The sequence below is a fragment of the Cannabis sativa genome, chromosome 4, assembly GCF_029168945.1.
Source record: "Cannabis sativa cultivar Pink pepper isolate KNU-18-1 chromosome 4, ASM2916894v1, whole genome shotgun sequence".
Lineage (NCBI taxonomy): Eukaryota > Viridiplantae > Streptophyta > Magnoliopsida > Rosales > Cannabaceae > Cannabis > Cannabis sativa.
In genome coordinates, this window is record NC_083604.1 from 340,346 (window position 1) to 365,877 (window position 25,532).

General features: G+C 29.2%; 4 protein-coding genes across 7 annotated transcripts; 2 read left to right on the forward strand and 2 right to left on the reverse strand.

The window, feature by feature from the left end:
* The first annotated feature begins 1,752 nt into the window (after nt 1-1,752).
* LOC115715005 (epidermis-specific secreted glycoprotein EP1-like) lies at nt 1,753-3,253 on the forward strand. The gene has a single exon (XM_030643785.2). It carries the CDS (start codon nt 1,790-1,792, stop codon nt 3,116-3,118), a length of 1,329 nt encoding a protein of 442 aa, XP_030499645.2. The 5' UTR covers nt 1,753-1,789; the 3' UTR covers nt 3,119-3,253.
* Nucleotides 3,254-4,632: 1,379 nt separating this feature from the next.
* LOC115715277 (epidermis-specific secreted glycoprotein EP1) lies at nt 4,633-6,097 on the forward strand. Its single transcript, XM_030644125.2, has one exon. It carries the CDS (start codon nt 4,682-4,684, stop codon nt 5,990-5,992), a length of 1,311 nt encoding a protein of 436 aa, XP_030499985.2. The 5' UTR covers nt 4,633-4,681; the 3' UTR covers nt 5,993-6,097.
* A 126-nt stretch (nt 6,098-6,223) lies between these two features.
* Nucleotides 6,224-10,928, reverse strand: LOC115715276 (uncharacterized membrane protein At1g16860). Its single transcript, XM_030644122.2, has 5 exons — nt 10,636-10,928; nt 8,489-9,424; nt 7,390-7,545; nt 6,940-7,151; nt 6,224-6,855 (listed from the first exon to the last, which is right to left on the reverse strand). Exons 2-5 carry the CDS (start codon nt 9,362-9,364, stop codon nt 6,663-6,665), a joined length of 1,437 nt encoding a protein of 478 aa, XP_030499982.1. The 5' UTR covers nt 9,365-9,424; nt 10,636-10,928; the 3' UTR covers nt 6,224-6,662.
* Nucleotides 10,929-17,255: 6,327 nt separating this feature from the next.
* On the reverse strand, nt 17,256-21,877 carry LOC115712979 (uncharacterized membrane protein At1g16860). 4 transcript variants are annotated; one of them, XM_061113115.1, is made up of 6 exons: nt 21,554-21,850; nt 20,131-20,576; nt 19,054-20,053; nt 18,322-18,477; nt 17,880-18,091; nt 17,256-17,809 (listed from the first exon to the last, which is right to left on the reverse strand). In XM_061113115.1, exons 3-6 carry the CDS (start codon nt 19,927-19,929, stop codon nt 17,617-17,619), a joined length of 1,437 nt encoding a protein of 478 aa, XP_060969098.1. In that variant the 5' UTR covers nt 19,930-20,053; nt 20,131-20,576; nt 21,554-21,850; the 3' UTR covers nt 17,256-17,616. The 4 variants fall into 4 exon arrangements, with proteins under 4 accessions (XP_060969098.1, XP_060969096.1, XP_060969095.1 ...); XM_061113113.1 differs by lacking the exon at nt 20,131-20,576 and adding an exon at nt 21,065-21,100 and having other exon boundaries at nt 19,054-20,001; XM_061113112.1 differs by lacking the exon at nt 20,131-20,576 and having other exon boundaries at nt 19,054-20,001; nt 21,554-21,877.
* Nucleotides 21,878-25,532: the final 3,655 nt, after the last annotated feature.

Below are 25,532 nucleotides of genomic sequence, written 5' to 3' on the forward strand. Positions count from 1 at the left end.
TGAATTTATTAAAATAAAAATTAATAATAACTCGATGTAGAGTTGTTACGACAAATTTGAGTATATTTTTACATATATTCATGTTAGAAATTATCTTTAAGTTAGTTCTATTAAGAAAAGGGAAATTTGAAAAAATATGCATAAAATACCTTAAAATTTTTTTCCCTAATCTAATACATTTTAAAATTTAAAAAATATGACCACTTTACAATAAACCCAAAAATACCCCTCTCATTTTCAAACCTCAACTCTCTCTCTTCCTCTATCTCTCTCGGTTGTTCTCTCACCATCTCACCCTCACCAACCCTCTTTTTTTTTTTTCGTCGGATGTGATTTCGGCAAAATCTGGATTTGGGGTTTGATTTCGTCAGGCCCGATGCAGGCCCGATGCCGGTCCGATCGTAACACAAAAAATTGAGAAAGACAAAGGCCTGATAGTGGGCCCGATGGTGGGCCCGATGCATGTGTAAAAAAAAATAGAATTTGATATGGCTCGATGGGTCCGATGGGCCCGATGGTTGGCCCGATGGAGCCCGATTGCATGTGTAAAAAAATAGAATTTAATATGGCCCGATGGGTCCGATGGGCACGATGGGCCCGATGGTGGGCCCGATAGTGGGCCCGATGGTTGGCCCGATAGTGGGCCCGATGGGGCCCGATGGTCTACAGTGTAGTGAAAGAGAGAAGAAAAGAGAGGGGGTAATGTAAATGGGGGTATTTTAGGAATATTATAAAATGTGTCATATCCCACAAATATCAAATATTATGAGTTTAAGGGAAAAATTTCAAGAATATGTAAGCATAAAAAATCAAATTTCCCTAAGAAAATTATCAAAAATTGAATTTAGGGTACTATTTTGTACTATTTTGAAAAATATAAAATTTAATTTGTTATTTTACAAAAGAGATAGTCTAATCAGTAACTTTTACAAAACACAAAATTTAAAATAATATTAACCCTTATTAGGTTATTTATGAGAAATATATTATTAAATTGAGATAATTAACTTTGCAAAACCAAAGAAAAAACACACAATAACCTCAAATCAAAAGAGATGAACCTTTCAAAACAATAATTAAATTATTTTATTTTAAAACAATTATTAAAATCAAATTAAATAAAAAATTAGTTAATACCATTTTGGATCTTGTATTTTGCAAAAGTTATTAATTGGATCTTCTATTTTGTTAAATAAAAAAATACACCATGTATTTTCTAAAATGGTACTAAATAGGACCCCTAAATTAATTTTTTTAAATATTATTTAATAATAACCTAATATAAAAGTGTTATGACAAATCTAGTTACATTTTTTACATCTGTTCTTGTTAAAATTGTCTTCAAATTAGTTATATTCAAAAAAAAAATTGTCGAAAAATGAGTTCAATGTCTTATTTGTACTATTTAGAAAATGTAAAGTCAATTTTATCATTTAACAAAAGACAAAGTTCAACTAATAACTTTTACAAAATAAAAAAAATATAACAATAAAAAATGGTTTGGACTTAATAAATGAAGTGAAATAAGAGATGATGAGTACATCTACTATCTATCTGTTAAAAGAAGCCGCCAAAGAAGATTATGACATTTAGTTATATTATTATTATTATCATTAACTAAAGTTTTGAGTACAATAGACAACTTGGATATGAATAAATGCTATCCAATACATATCCAACTTTCATTTGTCAAAGTTGGCAACTTTGCCTAATTAAATAGTACTTTTGTTGTTATATATATAAGAACCATTACCAAAAGCTCAAACAACACACAAATTATCATTCATTCATGTCTTCCTCACCCAACAACAATAGAGCCTTAATGGCTCTCTCATTATTCTTACATCTTTTCCTAATTAGTCTTTCCATTACACAAGCTCAAGTTCCTCAAAATGCTACTTTTCAATTTGTTAATGAAGGCGAATTTGGTCCATACATTGTTGAATATGGTGCAGATTATCGTCCTATAGGCATTAACAACTCACCATTTCAAGTATTTTTCTATAACACTACTCCTAATGCCTTTACCCTTGCCATTCGGATGGGCACTCAACGAGCTGAAGCGCTTCGTCGATTTGTTTGGGAGGCCAACCGAGACAATCCCGTTGGCGAAAACGCTACACTCACTCTTGGAGTTGATGGAAACCTTGTTCTAGCTGATGGTGATGGTAGAGTGGCTTGGCAAACCAACACAACCAATAAAGGTGTTGTTGGCCTTGAACTACTTCCAAATGGTAACATGGTTTTGTATGACTCAAAAGGTCATTTTGTTTGGCAAAGTTTTGATTACCCAACTGATACTATTTTAGTGGGCCAAGCTTTACGAGCTGGAGCTAAATACAAGCTTGTAAGTCGTCTCTCTGAAAAGGAGAACAAAAATGGGCCTTATAGCATGGTATTGGAGCCCAAAACACTTGCTCTCTATTACACAAGTAAGAACTCTCAAAGGCCTTTGCTTTACTATGACTTCTCATCATTTGCTGGCAGCACATTTCAAAACCCTCCAATGAACTTGACGTTACAAGCTGATTCTGACCCTTATGATGGTTTTGCTTACGACATGTTGTTTTCACCCTTAAATGGTGGGGGTTACTTATTTACAAGACCCAACTACAACAGTACATTGTCATTCTTAAGGCTTGGAATAGATGGAAATGTTAGACTCTATACGTACTATGACAAAGTGGATTGGAGAGCATGGGAAGAAACTTTCACTCTTTTCGATAGACAACAAAGTCGGGGTTGGGAGACTGAGTGTCAATTGCCTGGACGATGTGGGACTTTTGGAGTTTGCGAAGATGATCAATGTGTTGCCTGCCCTTCGGAGAATGGACTTTTGGGTTGGAGCAAGAATTGTGAGCCTAAAAAAGTAAAGTCTTGTAAATCAAGTGAGTTTCACTACTACAAAATTGAGGGAGTTGATCATTTTATGAGTAAGTACACTAAAGGTAGTGCAATCAAGGAAAGTGATTGTGGCAATAAGTGCACTATGGATTGCAAGTGTTTGGGTTACTTTTATCACAAACAAGCCTCAAGATGTTGGATTGCATATGATTTGATGACTTTAACCAAAGTTGACAACTCCACCCATGTGGGTTACATCAAAACACCTAATTAATTAATTACTATTATTATTATGATTATTAAATTTAAGTGTGTGTAGTTTGTTTGTAGTAATGCTTATTTGGGAATAAAGTGTATCCAACACATGTTGAATAGTTTGATTGAATATATAATTTGAGTCTTTTGAATGTTTGATTTTTTTTTCAGTCAAACTAATAATTAAACAAATATAACATAATAAAAACAAAACAAAAAAATGACTAGAACATTGGTTAGCTAACTTCAAATTTCAAACAACTGTTTTATCAATAAATAAATAAATTCAACCAACTAGCAACAATTCATTGGTTTTCTTTTTAATGAATTGTTTAGACCACTGATAATGAATTGTTTAGACCACTGATTTGTGGTCCTATTATTATTATTATTTATTTATTTAGTTTTTTTAAAATGGGGATTTGTAGCCTATTTAATATCAACATTTTATATATATATATAAAAAATATATTAACAGTAAAATTATTTGAATTATACAATTTGTAACATTTAATCTCACAAACTAATTTTTTTTTTTGTGAAAAAATCTTTCAAACTTACATTTTGTTGTGGTTTTTACCATTGTGTTAAATTTCTAAAGTTAAGTGCTAAGATAATAAGTCTATGTGTATACAATTATACACCTGTTATGTTTATTTATCCACAAAATTTTAATTATATTTTTATTAAAAGAGGAAGTTTTATTAATCAAAACAGAATAAATGTTACACAGACCAACATCCACAAAACAACAAAAGACAGACTTACTTACATGTTACAAACAAAATAAAAAATTTGTTGGTCCCTCTTAAAGATTTTTTTCCTATCAACAAGTAATAATCTCACTTTAAGCGCTACTCTAATCAAATTATCCACATAAAAAATCATAAAAATATTTTGTTCTAAAATATAAATATTGCGATTCCACGAAATAAAATAAACTACTCAAAACTAATTAAATATTTTAAAAGTAATTTAAAAAATATTTTTTTTTCTCTCTTTTTTTCTTTCTCTTTGCCTAGCCCCTTCTCTTCTCATCCTCCGGATAACCCTCCTCCTTTAGATGGTGGTACGATATTTTGGGTAAGTCATGATTTTTTTGATAACCATCTTAGGGACTGTATATATATATAAGCCTCAACTTACTCCTCAGTAGTCTTTAGAATTGCTAAAAAGTGAAGGATTTAGAGATAAAATGTGTATCTCCTAATAAAATTTGAATGTATATTGATAATGCTTATTTACAGTTGAGATCTACTTCTAATTTTTTTAAATAAAACATAAATATGATTAATGTTTAGATACACATGTTATATTATTATTACCCTAAATAATTATTAACGAGATGTGATGTCATAACTTTGTGTTGATCAAAAGAAGGTCAAGGAGGCTTGAATTGACTAAGATTACACAACTTGGTGTGAATAAATGCTATCCAATCCTATCCACAAAAAGTAGAATTGGCAACTACCCATTTGAAGAGGTGATTATGGTACTATAAATATCAATAACCAAAGATATTTTTCTTTGTGTATATATAAGAAGCATTGCCTAAGCTCTAATAACACACAAAATATCAACAATGCCTTCTTCACCCAATATATTTCTCTCATTTTTATTACTTCTCTCCCTAATTGCCATTCCCATTGTGCATGGTCAAGTTCCCAAAAATGCAACTTTTCAACTAGTTAATGAAGGAGAATTCGGTCCATACATCGTCGAATATGATGGAAACTATCGTCCCTTGAGCATCTCAAGCTCACCATTTCAACTTTTTTTCTACAACACAACTCCAAGTGCCTACACTCTTGCAATGCGGATGGGCACTCGTCGATCTACATCTGGTCGTCGATTTGTTTGGGAGGCCAATCGAGACAATCCTGTTGGCGAAAATGCTACACTAACATTTGGAGTCGATGGAAACCTTGTCCTAGCCAATGTTGATGGTAGAGTGGCTTGGCAAACCAACACGGCCAATAAAGGTGTTGTTGGCCTTGAATTGCTTCCTAATGGTAACATGGTTTTGTATGACTCAAATGGTCATTTCGTGTGGCAAAGTTTTGATTACCCAACTGATACTATTTTAGTGGGCCAAGCTTTACGGGCCGGGTCTCAATACAAGCTTGTAAGTCGCTTTTCAGCGGCGGAGAACAAAAATGGGCCTTATAGCATGGTATTGGAGCCCAAATCACTTAAACTCTATTACACTAGCAAGAACTCACTAAAGCCTTTGCTTTATTATGACTTCTCATCATTTCATGGAGGGTCTTTTCAAGACCCTCCAATGAATTTGACGTTGCAAGCTGAGCCAGAGTATGATAATTCTGCTTATGATATGACGTTTTCTTCCATAAATGGAGGTTATCAAATTGGAAGACCTAACTACAACAGTACATTATCATATTTAAGACTTGGAATAGATGGAAATGTCAGACTCCACACTTTCTATGACAAAGTAGATTGGGGAGCATGGGGAGCGACTTTCATTCTTTTTAATAAAAATCTTCGTTGGTATGAGAAGAGCGAGTGCAACTTGCCTGAGCGATGTGGGACTTTTGGAGTTTGCGAAGATGATCAGTGTGTAGCTTGTCCATCGGAGAAAGGACTTTTGGGTTGGACCAAGAATTGTGCACCCGAAAAAGTGAAGTCTTGCAAACCAAGTGATTTTCACTACTACAAAATTGAGGGTGTTGATCATTTCTCAAGCAAGTACACCAAGGGTAGTGCTGTTAAAGAAAGTGATTGTGGCAAAAAATGCACTTCAGATTGCAAGTGTTTGGGTTACTTTTATCACCAACAAGCTTCAAGGTGTTGGATTGCTTATGATTTGATGACTTTAACCAAAGTTGAAAACTCCACCCATGTGGGTTACATCAAGACACCTAACAAGTAAAACTAGTTTACTAGTTTGAAACTTGAACTCAACTTAGTTGAAGTGTTAGTTTCTAGTTTGTAGTAATGTTTAATTGGGAATAAAGTGAATCCAACTCATTGAAAATTTTGGGCATTTGAATTCAAGATTCTAATTTGAACTTTTATAGTCAAACTAATAAAAAGATGACTAGAAAACTTGTTTAACCAAACTCAAATTTTAGACAAGTGGCCACAATTCAGACATGAATTGTTTGTTTCAAAGGAAAAGATGTAAAACCATGTTATTTAAGGTAATGAAATTATATAACACTTTTCATATTTTTTTTCCCTTCTTTTATAATGTATTGCTCAATATCTCAAAACACATAAAAATTTCCCCACTACATCAAATTCACACCCCATTGCAAAAGCTTTCAAACCTAGAAAAGAAGAAGAAGATAATAGAAATGAATTGCTAGAAGAAACTATACACCAACTAAAAAAAAAATGAAAAGTGAATAAGAACATCACCGTAAACGAATTTACCACACTCCTTTTTCGTTTACAACTACCAAAAGCAGCCACCACTACTACCACCACCGTCGCCATTAACACAGTTAATTTTTTTTTTTACCAGCGACCCAAAAAAATTGCTCGATAGATCAAGCTCACCGGGAAAATCTACTGAAAAACACGTTCATTCGATCGAACTAAACAGGTATAACATCATTCTTGGACGAGTCTTCACATCTCAAGACGATTCCCTCGAGATTAGAAGGAAAGATACATTGCATATATTGGCATCCTGTTGTCAACGGCTCGGGTGGAGGGACAATCATAAGTACATTATCGTTCCTTTGTACAACTCCCATCACGCTAACCGTGCTACCTTCTTTGATGTACCTACAAAAAGATTAAAACTTTCCCCATAAATAAGCATCAGAAAGCAACCCAACTCGGGCCATTTAAGGACATAGATATTTTTACCCTTCTTTCAATCGCATTGTGCGATCATCACTCGAAAGATTTTTCTCCCTCAACCACTTGGCAAACTCGGGAGACAAGTGTTCATTTGTTGGGTTCACATCAACAACGAAGGAGTCATCGACGTAGGGAGTCACTCTCGCTCCATAACCAGTCTTAACCAAAGCTCTCAAGCCAGACTGAAAGTCTGAGATGTAGAAGTCTACCACATGCCTCTGACAACCAACATAGGAAAGATTTTGATAGGCTAAGGCTTGATATTTGTCAAGAATCAAGGAAACCAAACATAAATGTCTCAAAGTATCATCAAGATCAAACATTTTATTTTTAACATTTCCTAAATTTCGGGTGAACTCTACAATTTAACACCTGTATCAACTATAAAAGAAGTCTTTTGTTTTATGGTATTTCGATCGGTTAAGTAATTGCAAAATTAATATCTCATATACTCACCTCTGAGGATCTAACTCCCCAAGTAAAACGACGATGTGTTGAGTTTGCTGGTTTCGAACCCCATCCTCGATACTCATACAAACTCGTTGATGTGTAGACACACCTAGGAATTTTTCGGAAGGATGATTCAAGAGGAACATTACCACAAGTAACCACCTGCAAGTGTTACAAAATCACAATGTCATAAATTCGAAACATACTTCTCCATATGATCGCTCTCCACCATATACTCGAGAGATTTTTTGACTATTACTATCATTTCCTCAGAGTGGAACTTATTCTGATGTATTTACCAATTTCCACATGCTAAAAGCCTCTTATAGAAATCCTAACTGAAAGAGTTAAGACATATTACCCCAACAATAAGCAAAATAATTACAAAAGATTCCTCCCATTTACAGAATGGAATAGGATTTAACTACATAAACCGCTATGAGTTCACAGCTGGTAGTAACTGCCACATTAAAGTTCCATTTTTTCCAGTAAAATCCAACTTCGAGTTTCTCTCGAATACCCCCAACTAGATTCTCTCCACCATGAGAGATTTTCTGACTACTCAAATGTTGGCTAGAAGAACATTACTAACCATTGTTTTGAGAGTAGAAATTGCTATGATATAATTGCCAATTTCCAAATGCATAAAGTCTTAAGAAATACACAGAGAAAAATCAAGTCTTTACCTCAAAATTAAGCAAAAGTAATTACAATTCTCCCATATAGAGAGAATCTTACACTACTTTACTTCATAAGATTCATTAAGGTTTTTAACTAAAGAAACCAATTTCAGTTCAAAAGTTTATGTCTCTAACACTAAAAATTTCCCAAGTTCCAAAAGAATTTCACTTCAAAATTCAAACTTTACGAGTTTCCCCGAAAGCTTGAATTAAACTGTCATTGTTCCATCCTGATCCTACCCAACTAACAAAATAAAGACAAGGAATTGCTTACTTTAAACAGCAGAGGATTCTACTATCGTATTAGCTCTATCGGTCCCCTAGACTAAAAAAAATTCGATTTAGTCCTCACAACAAAGTTTAAGGCACCATGCACATACATACATATAACTAAAGTGCTTAAAAGATAGGATGAAAGAACGTACCCCAGAAACTTTCACGAGCTGACCATTTTTCGCACTTCTAAGCTCAGCATCGGGATAACTAGAAATGAAATTAACAACAGATGTTCTTCCCCAACACGTATTCCAAGTGAACAACGCAACAACAAAGGCGAAAAGAATCACAACAACAATGAGAAGAACAGCATTATGAACCGCTCCAAGGATAAAACCACCAGCAATGAAACCCATCACGAACAACAGTATCACAGACCAAAGTACCGGCTTTGGAAAGTTCCTCCTAAAGGAAAAGTCATCATCTTGACTCAATGTAGTGACAGCCTGATTGTGAACGACAGCTGAACCAGGTACTTTCATCGATCCCATAGATTCTAAATTACCAGATACTCTCTTAGGGGCGCCAGATAAATTTTGAGGACCAGAATGAATCGGTCCAGATGTTAAAAGTCCTGTAGTGGGAAGATTAGGAACAGGGCCAGAGTTTTGGCGAGTAGCTCCTCCCGATTGAGGGCCAGATACTTTCTTCATAGGTTCCCCATGTTTGTTCAATGGTCCCGAATTAGTCTTTTTCATTGCAGCTGAACCAGAACCCGAAGAAACAGGACCTGAAGTATAAACACTACGCCCCGGTGCATTAGATGTAATAGGTCCCGAATGTGACACAGCACCTCCAAACGATCCAGTCCTCAAAGGAGGATTGTTCATTTGTCCAGATTTCCTAGATTTCGAACCATCGGGGACATTTAACATTTTTCCCAACTCTCCTGACTTCTTAATATCGCCACCAGTATATGGCATTGCTGTTGAGCTCATTGTGGGAGTCCTCTCTTTTGGCTGCTCGGGCCGACCTGATACATACAGCCCATTGCTGAGCTGATGAGATGGGAATCTGGAAGCCATCGTGGTTCTTTAAGGAACACAAAACTACAAGATAACTATGCTGCAACGATCCTCAAACTCCTACAACAAAACATAAAACATCGATCATTGTTAGAACTTTCAACCCGAAAACAAAAAACCAAAAGGAGCAAAAAAACTAAGATTCAGTGGTTTGTTGTAGATTCTACAACTACTTTAGTTCAAGGTAGTAAAAGATCTATGAAACAATATCAACTAAGTTATTTTCCTCTTCTTACAAATATTAGAAAAGGTTTCCACTTTCCAAATAAAATTAACAAGAATCTATAAAATACTTATAAAAATCATAAAGTTTCAAGCTTTGAATCAAGATTTTGGACTATTAAACTCTCCCCACCTTCATAAACAAAGGAAATATCTATTGCTAGTAGAATTTACACAGTCCCCACTTGAAGAAACAAAGATTCATGAAAATTGAGCTATTACATGAACTAACTAAACAAAAAAAAGACAAATATATAAGAACACCCATTAAAATTATTTGATCAAAAATGACTTATTTTAAAGAAAAACTAGGCTCCCCACCATATTTGGGGAACTAGGAACTACAGAAATTGCAATGAAGATACCCACATAGAATAGAACCTCCTCAGACCTTGTGTGAACACAATCCACATGCCTCACTAAGATACCATACTTCATTACACAAATTTAAAACAACTTTAGTTTCAAAATCAAGAGTTACTTAACTTCCAAAATGTTATGAGAAACTACCATAATTCCTAAACATGAAAGCATAAAGATTCAACCTTTAACATAACATAAGCCACAAAAACCTATTACATAGTTTCTTATTCTACTTTTAGTAAGCTTCCAATTCAGACAACCAAACATTTAGAGAGCACAATAAGAGATCTGAAATCATTTTTGGATCTTAAAAAAAAATGAGCAAAAAATGGAGAAAAAATGGTTTCAACTTTCAAAGAGTCTTAGGAAGATTCCCAAGATCCAAAATAGAGTTAAGCAACAGAGTTAGAGTCAAAATTTCTCAGCTAGAAAAAGCCCCAACTAATTTCTTCTGAAACCCAATAAAGCTTCAAACTTTAAACTAAAAACAATAAAAAAAAACCATAAAGATCAAATTTTTTCCCCTAAATAAAAAAAAAAATACAAACCCAGATAATCATTTGTCAAAAAAATCACAATGGAGTAAGATCTAAGCAAATGTAGGCAGAGATTTCAAAAGGGTCTAATCTAAAGAGTTCAACAAACCATAAAAAGGGCATAACTGGAAAAATATGAAATATATATACCTGAACCAGAAGAAAATGAACAATGAAGAAGAAGAAGAAGATGAAGATGAAGAAGAAGAAGCAAAGTTTGTTTCAATGGATCAAAACACAGTGGTTGGAAGTGATAACAGCAGTGATTGAGCTGGTGAGAGACTGAGATCCCATCTCCATAGCAGTCACCATCTCTTTCTCTCTCTCTCTCTCTCTCTCTCTCTCTCTCTCTCTCTCTCTCTCCAAATAGCCGCAACAACTGGTGGGTTGTCTGATCCTTCAAAATCCACCAAACTGAAAAAGAAAACAAAACAAAATAAATTTAATTTAATTTAATTTTTCCAAAATTAATTTATTTTTTTATTTTAATTATTTGATGAAATTTAACAATTATTAAAAATAAAAAGAGACAAAATTTGGTTACATTTTTACAAAAAAAAAAAAAAGAAAAAAAAATTGGAACAATGATTAAGATTAAGCTTGAAGATTCAGTAAATAATTATTTATTTTTTTCTTTATACATTTATGTTGAAATTTTGAATAATTAATAATTTTTTGGCCAAAAATTAGAAAGAAATCTTAGTTTTGTTGGGTTTTATTTGTGGAAAATAAAATAGATTTTGTTGGGAGTTAAAGTAAATACTATTTTTGTAAAAATTTTATTTAAGGGAATTATTGTAAATGTTTTTATTGTTATTTTTTTTTACAAAAAATAAAATGGTATTATTTTAACATCAAATTGACTTGAAATATATATAGAAAGAAAAATTGTAAGACGTTTGGTCCATTACTTTCGTTTACTTTCAAACAAAAAACATAATATTTACTTCATAAGATTAAATAAAAAGCAAATTTTGTTAGTTTAATTTTGTTTGTATGATTGTATTATTGTATATCTTCTAGTAATTTAAGTTATTTTATAAAATTTTGAAATATTCGAAAAAATTTAACAGACTAAAAAATAAGATTAAAACAGTTAGGTATACGTAATTTTTTTTATTTTATATGCCCGTAAAATAGATGGTTTAAATTTTATTTTTAGTGTGTTAAATTTTTTTAAAAATTTTAAAAATTTCGTAAAATATCTTAAATAACTATAATATAGACGATCATAAAAAAAATTGACTAAACTTTCTTTTACATGCCGAAATAAATAAAAGTGTATTAGTAAATTCTTTTTAAAGAGTACTTTGAATTTTATTATAATATATATAATATAAATTTATTGATTTTGTTTTTTAGTGTTAAAAAAATATTTATATAAATAAATTTGCAGTTGCTTTTTTTCTTTTAATCAGAAAGAACAAAACACTGTGAAAATACTTTATGGTATGATTTTAAAATTGTGTGAGGAATTTGAAATTAACACCTCAACATTAGATATTTTATTTCATTTTTTTAGTATCTTACACTTTTATTTTATAATTTAATTTAAAAATTTAAATTATACACCCCTATGTAAAAAATTAATTTAAGTTAGTTATGTTTTAATAACAAATTAACATTGTCTTTTCTTGAGGGAAAAGAATATTACAAATATGTGGGACCCACTGTAACAATTCCTTAAAGAGCCAGCAATAATCTCATTTCCTTTTTAATTTCTTAATTTTTAGAAGTTGTAATTTTTTTTCAATAGTTTTTTGTTTATGAAAAAATAATATTCAATGTTGATATTGTAGAGCAAAATTAATGAGTATAATTTTTTAAAAAATAATATTAAATATGCTCAAAAGATTTTTAGTTTGGCCTTGAAATTTAGTAGATCAAAGGAAAAAATATATTTTTAAGTCCTTATTTGAAAAATATGGTATTTTTCAAAACTAATAAAAAATGTGTACTTTTAAAAAGAAATAATTTTTTAAACCATAAGTACAGGGCTAACCCACCTATACCCAAAATCGACCTTGAGTCATAATAAACAAAGTCATAAAATTGTTTGCTCGCCATATTTTTATAAAAAAAATAAATAAGTAATAATAAATTAATTGACTCGTGTCATCTTAAATTATTTATAAATTAAAATAATTAGACAATTTGATTTCTAAATATGAGGTATTTTAATATTTTCTTCTAAATTATAATTATGTTTTAAAATGATATGCATGCCCTAAAAGTAAATTTAAATTGCAATTAGATATTTTGGAAATATCTTGACTAAATGATATTTTAGATCTTGTATTTAGTAAAAATTAACGTTAGAATTTCTGAATCGTTAAATAAAAATTTAGACATTTTATTTTTTAAAATAGAACATAATAATATACTAAACTCAAAATTGAACACAATAATATTTTGAGCTGAAGGTATTATGAATTGATTAGTTATATATTTTGTACTTTTTTTGTGCTATAAATATTAATAGGTTGATTATATTTTATGTACCATTTTGAAAAATATTATTATTATATGTAATATAGCACACTAAACACAATAATAGTTTGGAAAAGTTAGAGAAAATATAAATAGTAATATTTAATAAAGTTAATTTCAAGAAAGAAAAAGAGTATGATAATTAGAGTTCTAAGTTTAATTGCAATAAAGATATAATTAATTATGTTAAAAGAATAGGTGGATGGTTTTATCAAATTCTTTATTTTCCCTTTTCCATTATGAAAGGATTTAATTGTTGGATTGGTAAGTATTCATTTATTTATGGATATAATAATAATAATAAATTATCCTTAATTTATGGCCAAGAAGAAATATGTACCATGTTTCATTTTTAAAGCTTTTATTATTATATAAATAAAAAATAATAGTTAAAAAAGCTTAGACTAAAATTAAATTTATACTCACACAATTCTTTTTATTATTATTATTATTTCGAGAAAATAGCTTCGAAAAACAACATCAAACAGAAACAAAAAAAATTAATGGGGCCAAAAATTAGAAGATATTATTGATAAATGGCATCAGTAAAAATTCTTATTATTGAGATGCTACTCATAATTTTTTTTTTTCAATAAAAGAAATCATTATATTATATATATATATAGATTATCTTATAATTATTTTTTATTAAAAAAAACATAGAGAAAATATAGCCTAATGATATCAAGGATGTAAATAATTAGAACTACATTTTTTATTATGTGTTGTGTAATCAAAATCAACATAATTATTTGTTGAAAAAATTAACATAACTATCAAATGATTTATCATATTTATTTATTTATTTATTTTTTAACAAATTTATCATATTTATTACTAATAAGATTAGAGAGAAAGAAAAGGAATTAATTAAAATCCTTAAATCCTAACATCATTTTAGAAATATATCAATAGACCATGTGAGTTTTTCCTTGAAAATAGTAATAATATGTTTTTTTATCAATAAATGGACATATCTACATGCTTTTATATATTTAAAATTAATATATATATATATATATTCATTTTGGTTGGTAGAATTAATTACAATCTCCTTCATCTTACATTATTAATATAATTTTTATTATTATTATTTGTTATCTAATATATTAAGAAAATACATTTACATAATTTGCATATGTTGTTAAGCACTACTTATCACCAATCCTCCTCATTAACAACAAAGTTGAAAATAATATTTTCATTTAGTTTAATTGAAAATTAATTATTTATTTTTATTAATTTATTTAAATTTTTAATTAAAGAAAATAATAAATTGGTTTGAATGAAAATTGGGGAAGAATGGGAAGTTGGTTTGTTTGTATTGTCCAATCAAATGTAAGATTAAGTCTTAAAAGTCGTTTAAATGTCAAATCCTTTGAGAAAGACTTTTTTCAATATTAATTAAAAATTGACAATTCCATCTCACCTTACTCTTACTCTCTATATATATAGTAACTGAATTGAATAAATAGGTTTAAATTTATTTGGTAAAAAGTTAAAAAAAAAAAATGGACGAGTGAAAAGATGAATTGTATATGAGGTGTGGAAATTTAATAAAGTTTTCGGTCTCGATTGAACTTAGTATCTCGAGTAACGTGGTTCGAGATGTTAGATTCAATCGAGCCTTACAATTTTACTTGTGTAAATATAAGAGGAAAAAAATAGATTATTCTTATTGTTTGAGTCACAGTTATTCAAATAAAATATGATAATTTTAAAAATATTTACTTTCACAATCATTTTTATTTTTTCTAATTTTCCTGAGTGGACTCTAAACACGTGCCTAATGACTTAGCCGAAGACCAACATTAGTTATGTGTATACTTAACATTTGTTCGATAAGTTAGAAAAAATATAGAAAATGATACATAATTATTAGCATATTTGTAACAATTTATGATAATTAGTCATATTATTTTGATTTTTATTAATTACAAGAAAAAATGTTTAATCTCATGTCAAAGACAAAGTTAACAAATAATATTTTTTAAATATTTAACATATGATATTTTTCTTTTTTACCAATTCTCAAAATAGAATGTTGTAGTCTAAACTAATATTATATAAAAGAAATTAAAATTGTATAAAACCATAAATAAATAAATAAATAACATCAATTTAGTTTGAGAATTATCAATAAGATTTATTTAAATTATTTCCCCCCTAAAATTAACTAAGTAAATAGTAAATAGTGTATTAAAAGTACTAACATTATTGACCATTTGCAAAGTTAAAAGAAATTTCATATTTATTTGAGTAGAGTAGAATTTTATTTGTCATTGTCAAATTTGTTTGTCTTTCTCTATCAAAACCTTTTTTCAAAGCTTTTTCCAATTTAATATATATATATATATGAATATTATAAATATATATGTGGGGTTAGGTGAAGTTCTATAATTAATTTAGTTCCAACAAAATTTATTAAGATTAGAAGTAATCCTTACTAAAAAAATCATGGACACTTTGATTTTTTACATTTTCTAAATTAGAGGTTTTACCAAAAGGATTAAAATGCATTTTTTTAAAATAAATAAATAAATAAATGTTTATTTTCAAAATTTGAATTTTTAATTAAATTTATATATTAATTTCAAATTATCAATATATAAACTTTGACATTATATTTAAGGTAATTACCCGTTAAATTCTATGTTTAATTAAATTATTTTCGACCAGTATTTTACAAAATTAAAATAATAATATAAATTATATATTAATCTAAATAATTTCACATATCACCCAATAATTAACCTTATAATTATTATTTATACCAAATTTAGTACATGGCATTATTTTTAGGGGAATTTTTAAAAGTACTTTTTTTTATGTTTATTTACAATTTTACGGTCTAAAATCTTTATTTATAAAAGTATGTTTATAAATTTTTAAAATTATAAAAATACATTTTACTTAACAAAAAGTAAAAAACAAAAAACAAAAAACAAAAAACCAATCTCACGACAACTATAAAATAACGAAAAATAATAAAAAAAAAAACCTCAAGACAACGATAATACAACTATAAAACAACCAAAAAACGATTTATTATTTTTACTGAATAGATATTATTGTAAATTAAAAAATTAAAGTGTAAAAAATGAAAAAATTTACGCGTTGAAGTATTTTGTAATTTTTTTAAAAATTTAGGTCAATTATGTAAAAAAAATTCTTATTTTTATCTATTTTTTCAAAATGAAAAAGAAAATTACAAGGGTCAAAATGTCATTTTTCCATAAATTTATAACCTATTAAAAAAAGTTGCATAAAGTAATAAATTAATGCCTTTTCAAAAAAAAAAAAAAGTAATAAATTAATGAAGCATTGTCCAACTAAAATGGCATATAATTTAATGTAACAAGATTATTATGGATATATGATTTATGTAGTAACATAATATATTGATATTTTATTTTTAAATAAAATGGATATTTTCAATGATTTTGAAAAATCAGCCATTCTTTTAAAATTATATTTTTTTTTTCTTCTAAACATTAAGAATTATTTAATTAAATCATAATTAAGATGATATAATATCACATGGGTCCTCAACTATTAGCATATAATATAATCTCTTAATTTTATTATTTAGTAAATATAAATACTAAATACTCTGTATTTATGGATTCCCAATTTATTTTGCTGTCAAATTTTGGTATTAAATATTAATGTGAATAATGTTAAGGGGGCATGTGTTGGATATTAAAACAATGAGGCCTTCTTTCTTCTTTATGTTTTTTCTTGACTATTTAATTTTTCTATCTCACTTTCTTTTCAATCAAACACAAATTAAAATTAAAATGACAAAAAAAAAATTAAAATAATTTAATTATATGTTCTTAATCTTATTTTGAACATCTTAAATTATTAAAAAAAAAATTAAAACTTAAGTAATCATAATACCTATAACGTACACGACTATAAAAAATAAAATAATAAAAAAACTCTCTTAAATACCGAAATAGATAAAAAATCTATTGAAACACCAATAAAATAAAATATGGAGAAGTATAGACATGCCCTAAAATAAATTATAAGTACAAGAACCATAAATCACACTTTTATATATATAAGTAAAGAAATCAAATATAGCTAAAGATAGAATACAAATTACAAACAAATTAAATTCAGAAATCTGATTTACAAACAAATCTCAACCCAAAGAACAAATATCAATATGGAGTGAGTGAGGCTAACAAAAAGAAAAATTAAATACATAAACATATTTATATATATATTTATATAAGTGGCAAGGACTAGAAGAACCAAACTAAAGGGAATTATATAACACTTTTCTTCTTCTTCTTCTTCTTTTTTATAATGTACTTTTCTCAAATAGGTAAAACTTTTCTCACTAAATCAAAGCCACACCCATTGCCAAAGCTTTCATTTCAAACCTAAAAAGATAATAATATAAACGAATTCCTAATAACAAAAAAAGATAAAAAAAAAAACTATACACCAACCAACAAAATGAAAAAGATTTTTAAGGATATCCAACCGTCTTACTCGCTCGCTCGCTCATTTTCATTTCCACCACCACCACCACCACCACCACGGCCACCCATAACCGATTGCCCATTGCAAGTATTAGCAAAGGATTGTTAAGTTTTTCGTTTAAACATGTAAAACCCGAAAAATCTAAACAGGTATCACGTCGTGTTTGGACGTGTCTTCACATCTCAAAACAACGCCTTCAAGGTTGGCGGGAAAGATACATTGACCCCATTGACATCCTGTTGTTAACGGCTCGGGTGGAGGGACGATCATGAGTACATTCTCGTTTCTTTGTACAACTCCCATCACGCTAACCGTGCTACCTTCTTTGATGTACCTACAAAAATCATCACTTTAAGATTGGACTCATCAAAGGTAACACATTCAATGATTTTGTTTTTGTTTACCCTTCTTTCAATCGCATTGTACGGTCATCACTCGAAAGATTTCTCTCGGTCAACCACCTCACGAAACCTGGAGACATGTCTTCGTTGCCCGGGTTAACATCGATAACAAAGGAGTCATCGACATAAGGTGTCACTCTTGCCCCGCCACCCGTCTTGACTAATGCTCTCAAGCCAGATTGGAAATCGGATATGTAAAAGTCCACAACATGTCTCTGAGATAAAAAAAAAATGAGAAAGATTTCAGTTCACACAACACAATATGTGAGATTTATAAAGCTTCCTTCTTTTTCTTACAAATATAGCCTAAGCAAGGTTTTGTATTGAGATAAAATTTTGTGTGAATTACACCGAAAACTAATATTGAAACTTCAAAATTTATCAGTGTGTTCGAAAACAGATGAGCTATAGAATGATGTAAGTAAGCAAAATAGCAATTACACACCTCCGAGGATCTAAGTCCCCACGTGAAGCGACGATGTGTGGAATTTGCTGGTTTTGAATCCCATCCTCGATACTCGTATAAACTCGTTGATGTATAGACACATCTTGGAACTTTTCGGAAGGATGACTCCAGGGGTACATTACCACAAGTAACAACCTTCAAGAATTACAAAAAAGGACATAACATTGTAATTAGCAGCATGCCATTTTGTGCATTTGCAAAATAATCGAAAATGAGATCACATTATTATGTTTCTTTTTATGCCTAATTAGCCAACCTATGACAGAAACCATTATCATTTTTCTACTTATTTTCTATACCATAACCCTCACTAATATACAATACATAGTTACATTTCCAACATTAACTTTTTCTTCTTCTTTTTTTCTCTCGATGTTGAAATATGTGTCAGTTTTTTTAGGAGGGCGCCGAGCCCATGCAGTAGTGCAAAGAACGAACAATACTCAAGAGCCCCAATAGCAAGCTCGTGTGAGTCAATCGCCCACATATCAGATACTAAACTGATAAGAACAGATACTAGCATTTCATAACATTGCAGATTGGATTGTATGTGGAATTATATGAAAATTATAGAGTAATGCAATCAAGGTAAAGAAAAGAACATAGTGATCATGTTACTTAGACCTACAAACACAACAAAGATTAAATAAAAGTTAAATCTATGAATGGAAGAAAGGAAAAAACTTTATCAGATTTCAGTAAGCAACATACCCCGGAAACTTTGACAAGTTGTCCATTTCTCGCAGTTCTAAGTTCAGCGTCGGGATAACTAGTAATGAAATTAATGACAGCTCTTCTTCCCCAACAAGTATTCCAAGTGAACAATGCAGCAACAGCACCGAAAAGCACCACAACGACGATGAGTAGAATCCAATTGTGAACAGCTCCAAGAATGAAACCACCAGCTATGAACCCCATTACAAACAACAGAATCACAGACCATAGTATCGACTTTGGAAAGTTCCTCCTGAATGAATACTCATCATCTTGGCTCAAAGTAGTAACAGCCTGATTATGAACAACCGAGGAGCCTTGTCCTTTCATGGATCCCATCGAGTCTAAAGGACCCGATACCTTTCTAGGAGCCCCCGACGAGTTCAGTGGACCAGAAGTTATCGGTCCAGATGTAATTAGCCCTGTTGTTGGAAGAACAGGAATAGGGCCTGAATTTTGTCGAGTCACACCACCTGATTGAGGCCCCGACGACTTCTTTATAGGTTCCCCGTGTTTGTTCAATGGTCCAGAATTTGTCTTTTTAACTGAGGTTGAACCAACCCCTGAAGATACAGGTCCCGAAGTGTAAACAACCCGAGCTGAAGTAGATGTAATTGGTCCAGAATGTGAAGCAGCGCCACCAAACGATCCAGTCCTCGAAGGTGCATTGCTTATAGGCCCGGATTTCCTAGACTTAGAACCATCCATTGGGATATCAAACATTTTCCCCAATTCTCCAGATTTTTTTATATCGCCACCAGTATAAGGCATGGCTACCGAGCTCATAGTGGGAGTCCTTTCCTTAGGCTGCTCGGGTCGGCCTGACACATAGAGCCCATTGCTGAGCTGATGAGATGGAAATCTTGAACCCATGATTCCTTCTTTTAAGAACAAAAAACTGAACAAAAACTAGGCTGCAATGCTGCAGTGATCCTCAAAGTCCTACTGTTAAACAAACAAACACCGAGCTTTGATTAAAAACCGAACAAATACTAGGCTGCAATGCTGCAGTGATCCTAAGTCCTACTGTTAAACAAACAAACACCGAGCTTTGATTAAAAACCGAACAAATACTAGGCTGCAATGCTGCAGTGATCCTAAGTCCTACTGTTAAACAAACAAACATTGAGTTTTGATTAAAAACCGAACAAAAACTAAGCTGCAATGCTGCAGTGATCCTCAAAGTCCTACTGTTAAACAAACAAACACCGAGCTTTGATTAAAAACCGAACAAAAACTAGGCTGCAATGCTGCAGTGATCCTCAAAGTCTTACTGTTAAACAAACAAACACCGAGCTTTGATTAAAAACCGAACAAAAACTAGGCTGCAATGCTGCAGTGATCCTAAGTCCTACTGTTAAACAAACAAACACCGAGTTTTGATTAAAAACCGAACAAAAACTAAGCTGCAATGCTGCAGTGATCCTCAAAGTCCTACTGTTAAACAAACAAACACCGAGTTTTAATTAAAAACCGAACAAAAGCTATGCTGCAATGCTGCAGCGATCCTCAAAGTCCTACTGTTAAACAAACAAACACCGAGTTTTGGATGAATGTAACAAGCATACTGAATACTGATCAAATTCCATCAACAGTTTCTAACCATATCAATATCTAAACTAAGTAAATTAAACTTAAAGACTGAATAAAACTTCAAAAAATCAGTACAATTACACTTAAGAATAAAGTACATAGTAAATATGAAATACACGAGATCCTAAAAGTTCTTATCCACACAATTGGATATGGTTTGAAAGAGTTTAATTTGCACTAACAATCCCCACATGAACACCAAATTCTTACTATCACTAAAAAAATTACTCTTCATTAAAAAATATGTGTAATACCCAATCAAATGATAGATAGAATTTTAAATGGGAATAACTTCATATTTAGTTAATTTCAAACTTAGGGTTCTATAATATATATATATATATATATGTAACATCATCCAATACCTAATGTTTGATGACTATAACAATATTATAAAATAAATTTTGAAACTTACTATAAAGTCCCAATTCAGGCCTCAGAACATTAAGATCTGAAACAAAGAAAAGAACTGATTTTGGATCTCAACAAAATGAGGCAAAGAAAATGCTACTATATATATAAATATATGTATACAAGAATTTTCTCCAGATCCAACCAAAAGGCATAAACAATAAAAACCCAGTAATTAAAAAAGCAAAATTTCCCACTTAAAAATTAGTTTTCTGACAAACCAAACACAATAAAGAGTAGAAAATATCATCAAAAATCACATCTTTTTTCTTTACTATTATTCTTTCTCCCTATATAGAAAGGTAGTAAGTCGTACAATAATACCCTAAATCAAAAACTAAATGATACTCAAAGATTTCTTTTTTAAAAATAAAAAAGAGAACTTTAGTCATACCCAGATCAACATTTTGAAAATGAGAGTGAAGATCGAAAGAGATTAGGAAAAGGGGTTAATGGGAATTAATAATTTTGAATAAATAATATATATATATACCTTAATGAAGTGTTGTTTAGAAGAGGGAAGTGAGAATGGATCAAAGAGAGTGGTTGGAAGTGATGATAAGAAAAGAAGAGATTATTGAGGAGTTTAGAGAGTGTAAAGATCCCATCTCCATAGTTGAAGAAGCAGAAGAAGTAAGAGTAGGGAAAGTCACCATCTTTCTTCTTCTTCTTCTTCTTGTTGGTTCTTCTGTTTCTCTCTCTAAAGGATTTAGCCGCAACAACTGGTGGATTGTCTGATCTGCGAAACCCACCAAACTGGGAAAAAAATGGTGTTTTGTACTCTCTATCCTTTTTTCATTTTTTACTTTTTTTTTTTTTTTTCTAACAATAAATAAAAAATGGTAAATACCATTTTGATTGGGTAACCTAAAAATTTAAGGATAAGTTAAACACTATTATTTTTTATTACCTATTAATTAAGGTATTATTTGGTAATATTTTTGTGTTTTAAATTTTTATTTATAAGAATAAAGTTTAAAAATTTTGTTAGTGAAAAACAAAAATAATTATAGAATTATTTTTGTTTTTCAATTTTAAAAATAAAAAATAAAAGTGTGTTTTAGGTCTGGGTTGAATACAGGTTAGGAGCCAAGTTCGATGTCAAGGCGGGAGTCTACTCGGAGTCCAAATTATTAATTAAGAAAAAAAAAATGATTTAAAAAAATATTAAGAGTTATTTTTTTATATTTTTAAAATTTTGATATTGAATTAAAAAATTGAAAAACAAAAATAGTTTTATAAAACATGATTTTGAAAAATATTTTTACTCTTTTAATTTTATATACAGAAAAATGATTAAAAAAGTGTTACCAAACGACACTTAAATAGGACTACAAAATAGTTTTAATTGATAAATACTCTCTTTTATAATAAAAGTATCAAATATAATTTTATATAACTTATCAAAATTAGAGTCCCTACCACACAGAGATATCACCTATAAAACTGTGTATAAATTAAAGAGTAATAAATAAAAGTAAATATTAAATAGAAAATAAAAAATGGTATACAATCTAATTTCCTCAAAAATTTATAAGTAGTAAATATATCTCATTTCAATTAGAGAATAATTTATAATTTTATAAGATGGAAATAAAACTTGAAATTTTGTATATACTTAGTTACAATATTATAATATTTTAGTTATCAAAGAAAACATATTGAATTATACTAAATATAGCTTTAGGGAGTAAAATTAACATGTTTACATAAAATTACACATTAATTAAATAAATATACTCCTCTTTTTCTTTTTAAATATTATTTTACAAAATAATTTTCTGAATTATTAAGCAAGTACACACTGAATTTTATGTTTAAAAAACTACTTCATCAAAATTTAAAAATGGAGGGGAACATTAACATTTTATCAAAATTATTTAAACAATTTACATTTTTTGTAGGTTATTTTTATTTTATTTTATTTATTTATTTATTTTTTTTGCATAGTAAAATTAGGTATGGTTTATTTACATTTTTGTAGTTATTTTTTGTAAAGTAAAAGAATATATGTTTTTATATGGTAAAGATTTTGTTAGTGTAAAAGTGGTATAAAATTTAGTAAATGATAGACATTAGATATAGGGGTATAAATATATATAATGATTAAAGTGTTAGCGTAAAGACTCAGTCAATATTCTTATTACTACTTTTTATATACCAAATAAATTAAATTCATAATTATAATTATAATGTATGCTCTAAAATTATTACATTTACAAATGTTACATAAAAGCTCATAATCATAGTATGGAACATAGTAAAATACACTCTTCTAAACAAATGTTTTGGTATATTTTTTATTTGTTTTGACATTTTGATGTATATTATAGTTATTTAGAATCATTTATAAATGAACAATAATTCGAAGTCCCGAACCACTTTCAAATTTCTGATGACACATATTAGAGTACCAAACAATATAGTTAGCATCTTTACAATTAACTTTTCCATGTCAAAGAAATTTCCTGTAGATCTAATTTATCTTTTTAAGGAGATTCTTCACGGGTATTATAATTTGTGCCTTGTAAATATGAATTGAAATCAACATTAAATTAATAAGAGTTACTCTTTCGGCGAAGGACAAATTTCGAGAGCTTTAAGTTGTTACTATGCTAACCATATTCTTCATTAGAGCATTACAATCTATCAACCATAGAGATTCTTGGAACAAATCGAAACATCTAAGTAATCATTAAGAAAATTAGACTAAAGAACTCTTTAGAAAATTCGAAATAATTTATAGTACTAAAAATAAAGTTCAAACAATTATTTATTATTGTATAAGAAAAAATAATCACATGCAGAACAAAATATTTAAACTTTATTTTTAACATTATAAATCATTCGAGATTTTTTTAAAATTTATAAATAGTGCTGAATAACTATAATGTATATTAAGAAAATTAGACTAAAAAACTATTATGAATAGGGCAATAATTATACTGAAATATTCTTTTAGAATATATATATATAAAAAAATATAAATATAAATGGGCTGAAATTGAATAATAATTATAAATAATAATGAAAAATGTCGTACTCATTTAAACTATTAAAACACTATAATGACAAAAAGATTTTCTCAAATTTGATATTACATTTTGGAAAACGATGTCGTTCCCTTTTCACACTATATTATCAAAAGTATATTTTTATATAATTATATAATCTTAACAAGTTTAGTAAAGTGTACACTACACTTCACATCTTTGCAAAAACATGCAATAATTTTTTTATTATTATTATTAAATATTCCACCTTTAATTCAGCCTGAAAATGAGTTTCGTAAATAGAAAAATAAACCATTAAAAAAAGAGTCAAATATAATCTTTAGAAATTGAAATTTAGTTAGGAAAGAAAAAAATAAGAAAAACGTAAGAAAAAAATGGAAAATAAACAAATTATCATATTTAGTATTGAAAGAAAAATTGTATTGAAAAACATTTAATTCAACAAAAAATTTCATTTCAATTTTAAAAAATTGATTTATTTTTTATTCTCTACACTTTTTTTTTTTGTGGTACATTTTTTTTTTCACCAAAATCTAACTTACAAACGTAACCTAAAAGTTAAAATGAAAATTTAAGGTCAATTAAAATAAAATAAAATATGAACATATTTATAAGCAAAATGAAGCACAATAATAATACTTTGAGTTGAAAGTGTTACGATCTAAGATTTTGTGCACTTCTTTGTCTTAGAAACTAGTTTAAGCTTGGTTATACTTTAATGGTATTAAGAACAATGAATTAACATTAAGTTCAAGGTATTATTACACACCATTTTGAAAAAAAAAAAAAGGGAATTTTTTTATTTTTACACTTGAAAACAGTTTTTTTTTTTTTTTTTTTTTTTTTTTTTTTGTATTTTTACGGAATTTTACATAGAAATCCATATTGCTACTAGCGCTGCAACCTAAATTGCAACAAAAAATCGTATATAAACCCGTATTGCAACTAGCGCTGCAACCATGTTGGAAACCCAAACTGTAAATTTGAAAAAAAAAAAGTTAAAAAAATAATATATGTAGTAATATACAAGAATCAAATTATGATTAATAAAATAAAGAGAAATTTACATGGTATACTAACTTTTGCCATTTTTTACAAAAATACTGCCAGGTGGTATTTTTTACTATTTTACTGTGTTTTTTTATAAGTTTCATATTGCAATATACTGTGTTAAGTTTTCACTGGTATTCTACTGGTGTTTTACTAGTGTTCTACTGTTGTTTTGAGTTGTTATGCTTTGTGTTTTACTGGTGTTTTATAAAAACTCAGTATTTTTGAAAAGATTTCCGTGTGACAGTATTTTTGTAAAAGTTAACTAAAATTCCAGTATTTTTATAAGTTTTTCTAAAATAAATGGCCCAATCAAAAATTGTCAGCTCTAGGTCAAAGGTTTAAGTCATGTCCCAAGTCTTGTTTGAGCAGGGTTGGGCTTGAGCAGGCTCGACCCTGGGCATAGGC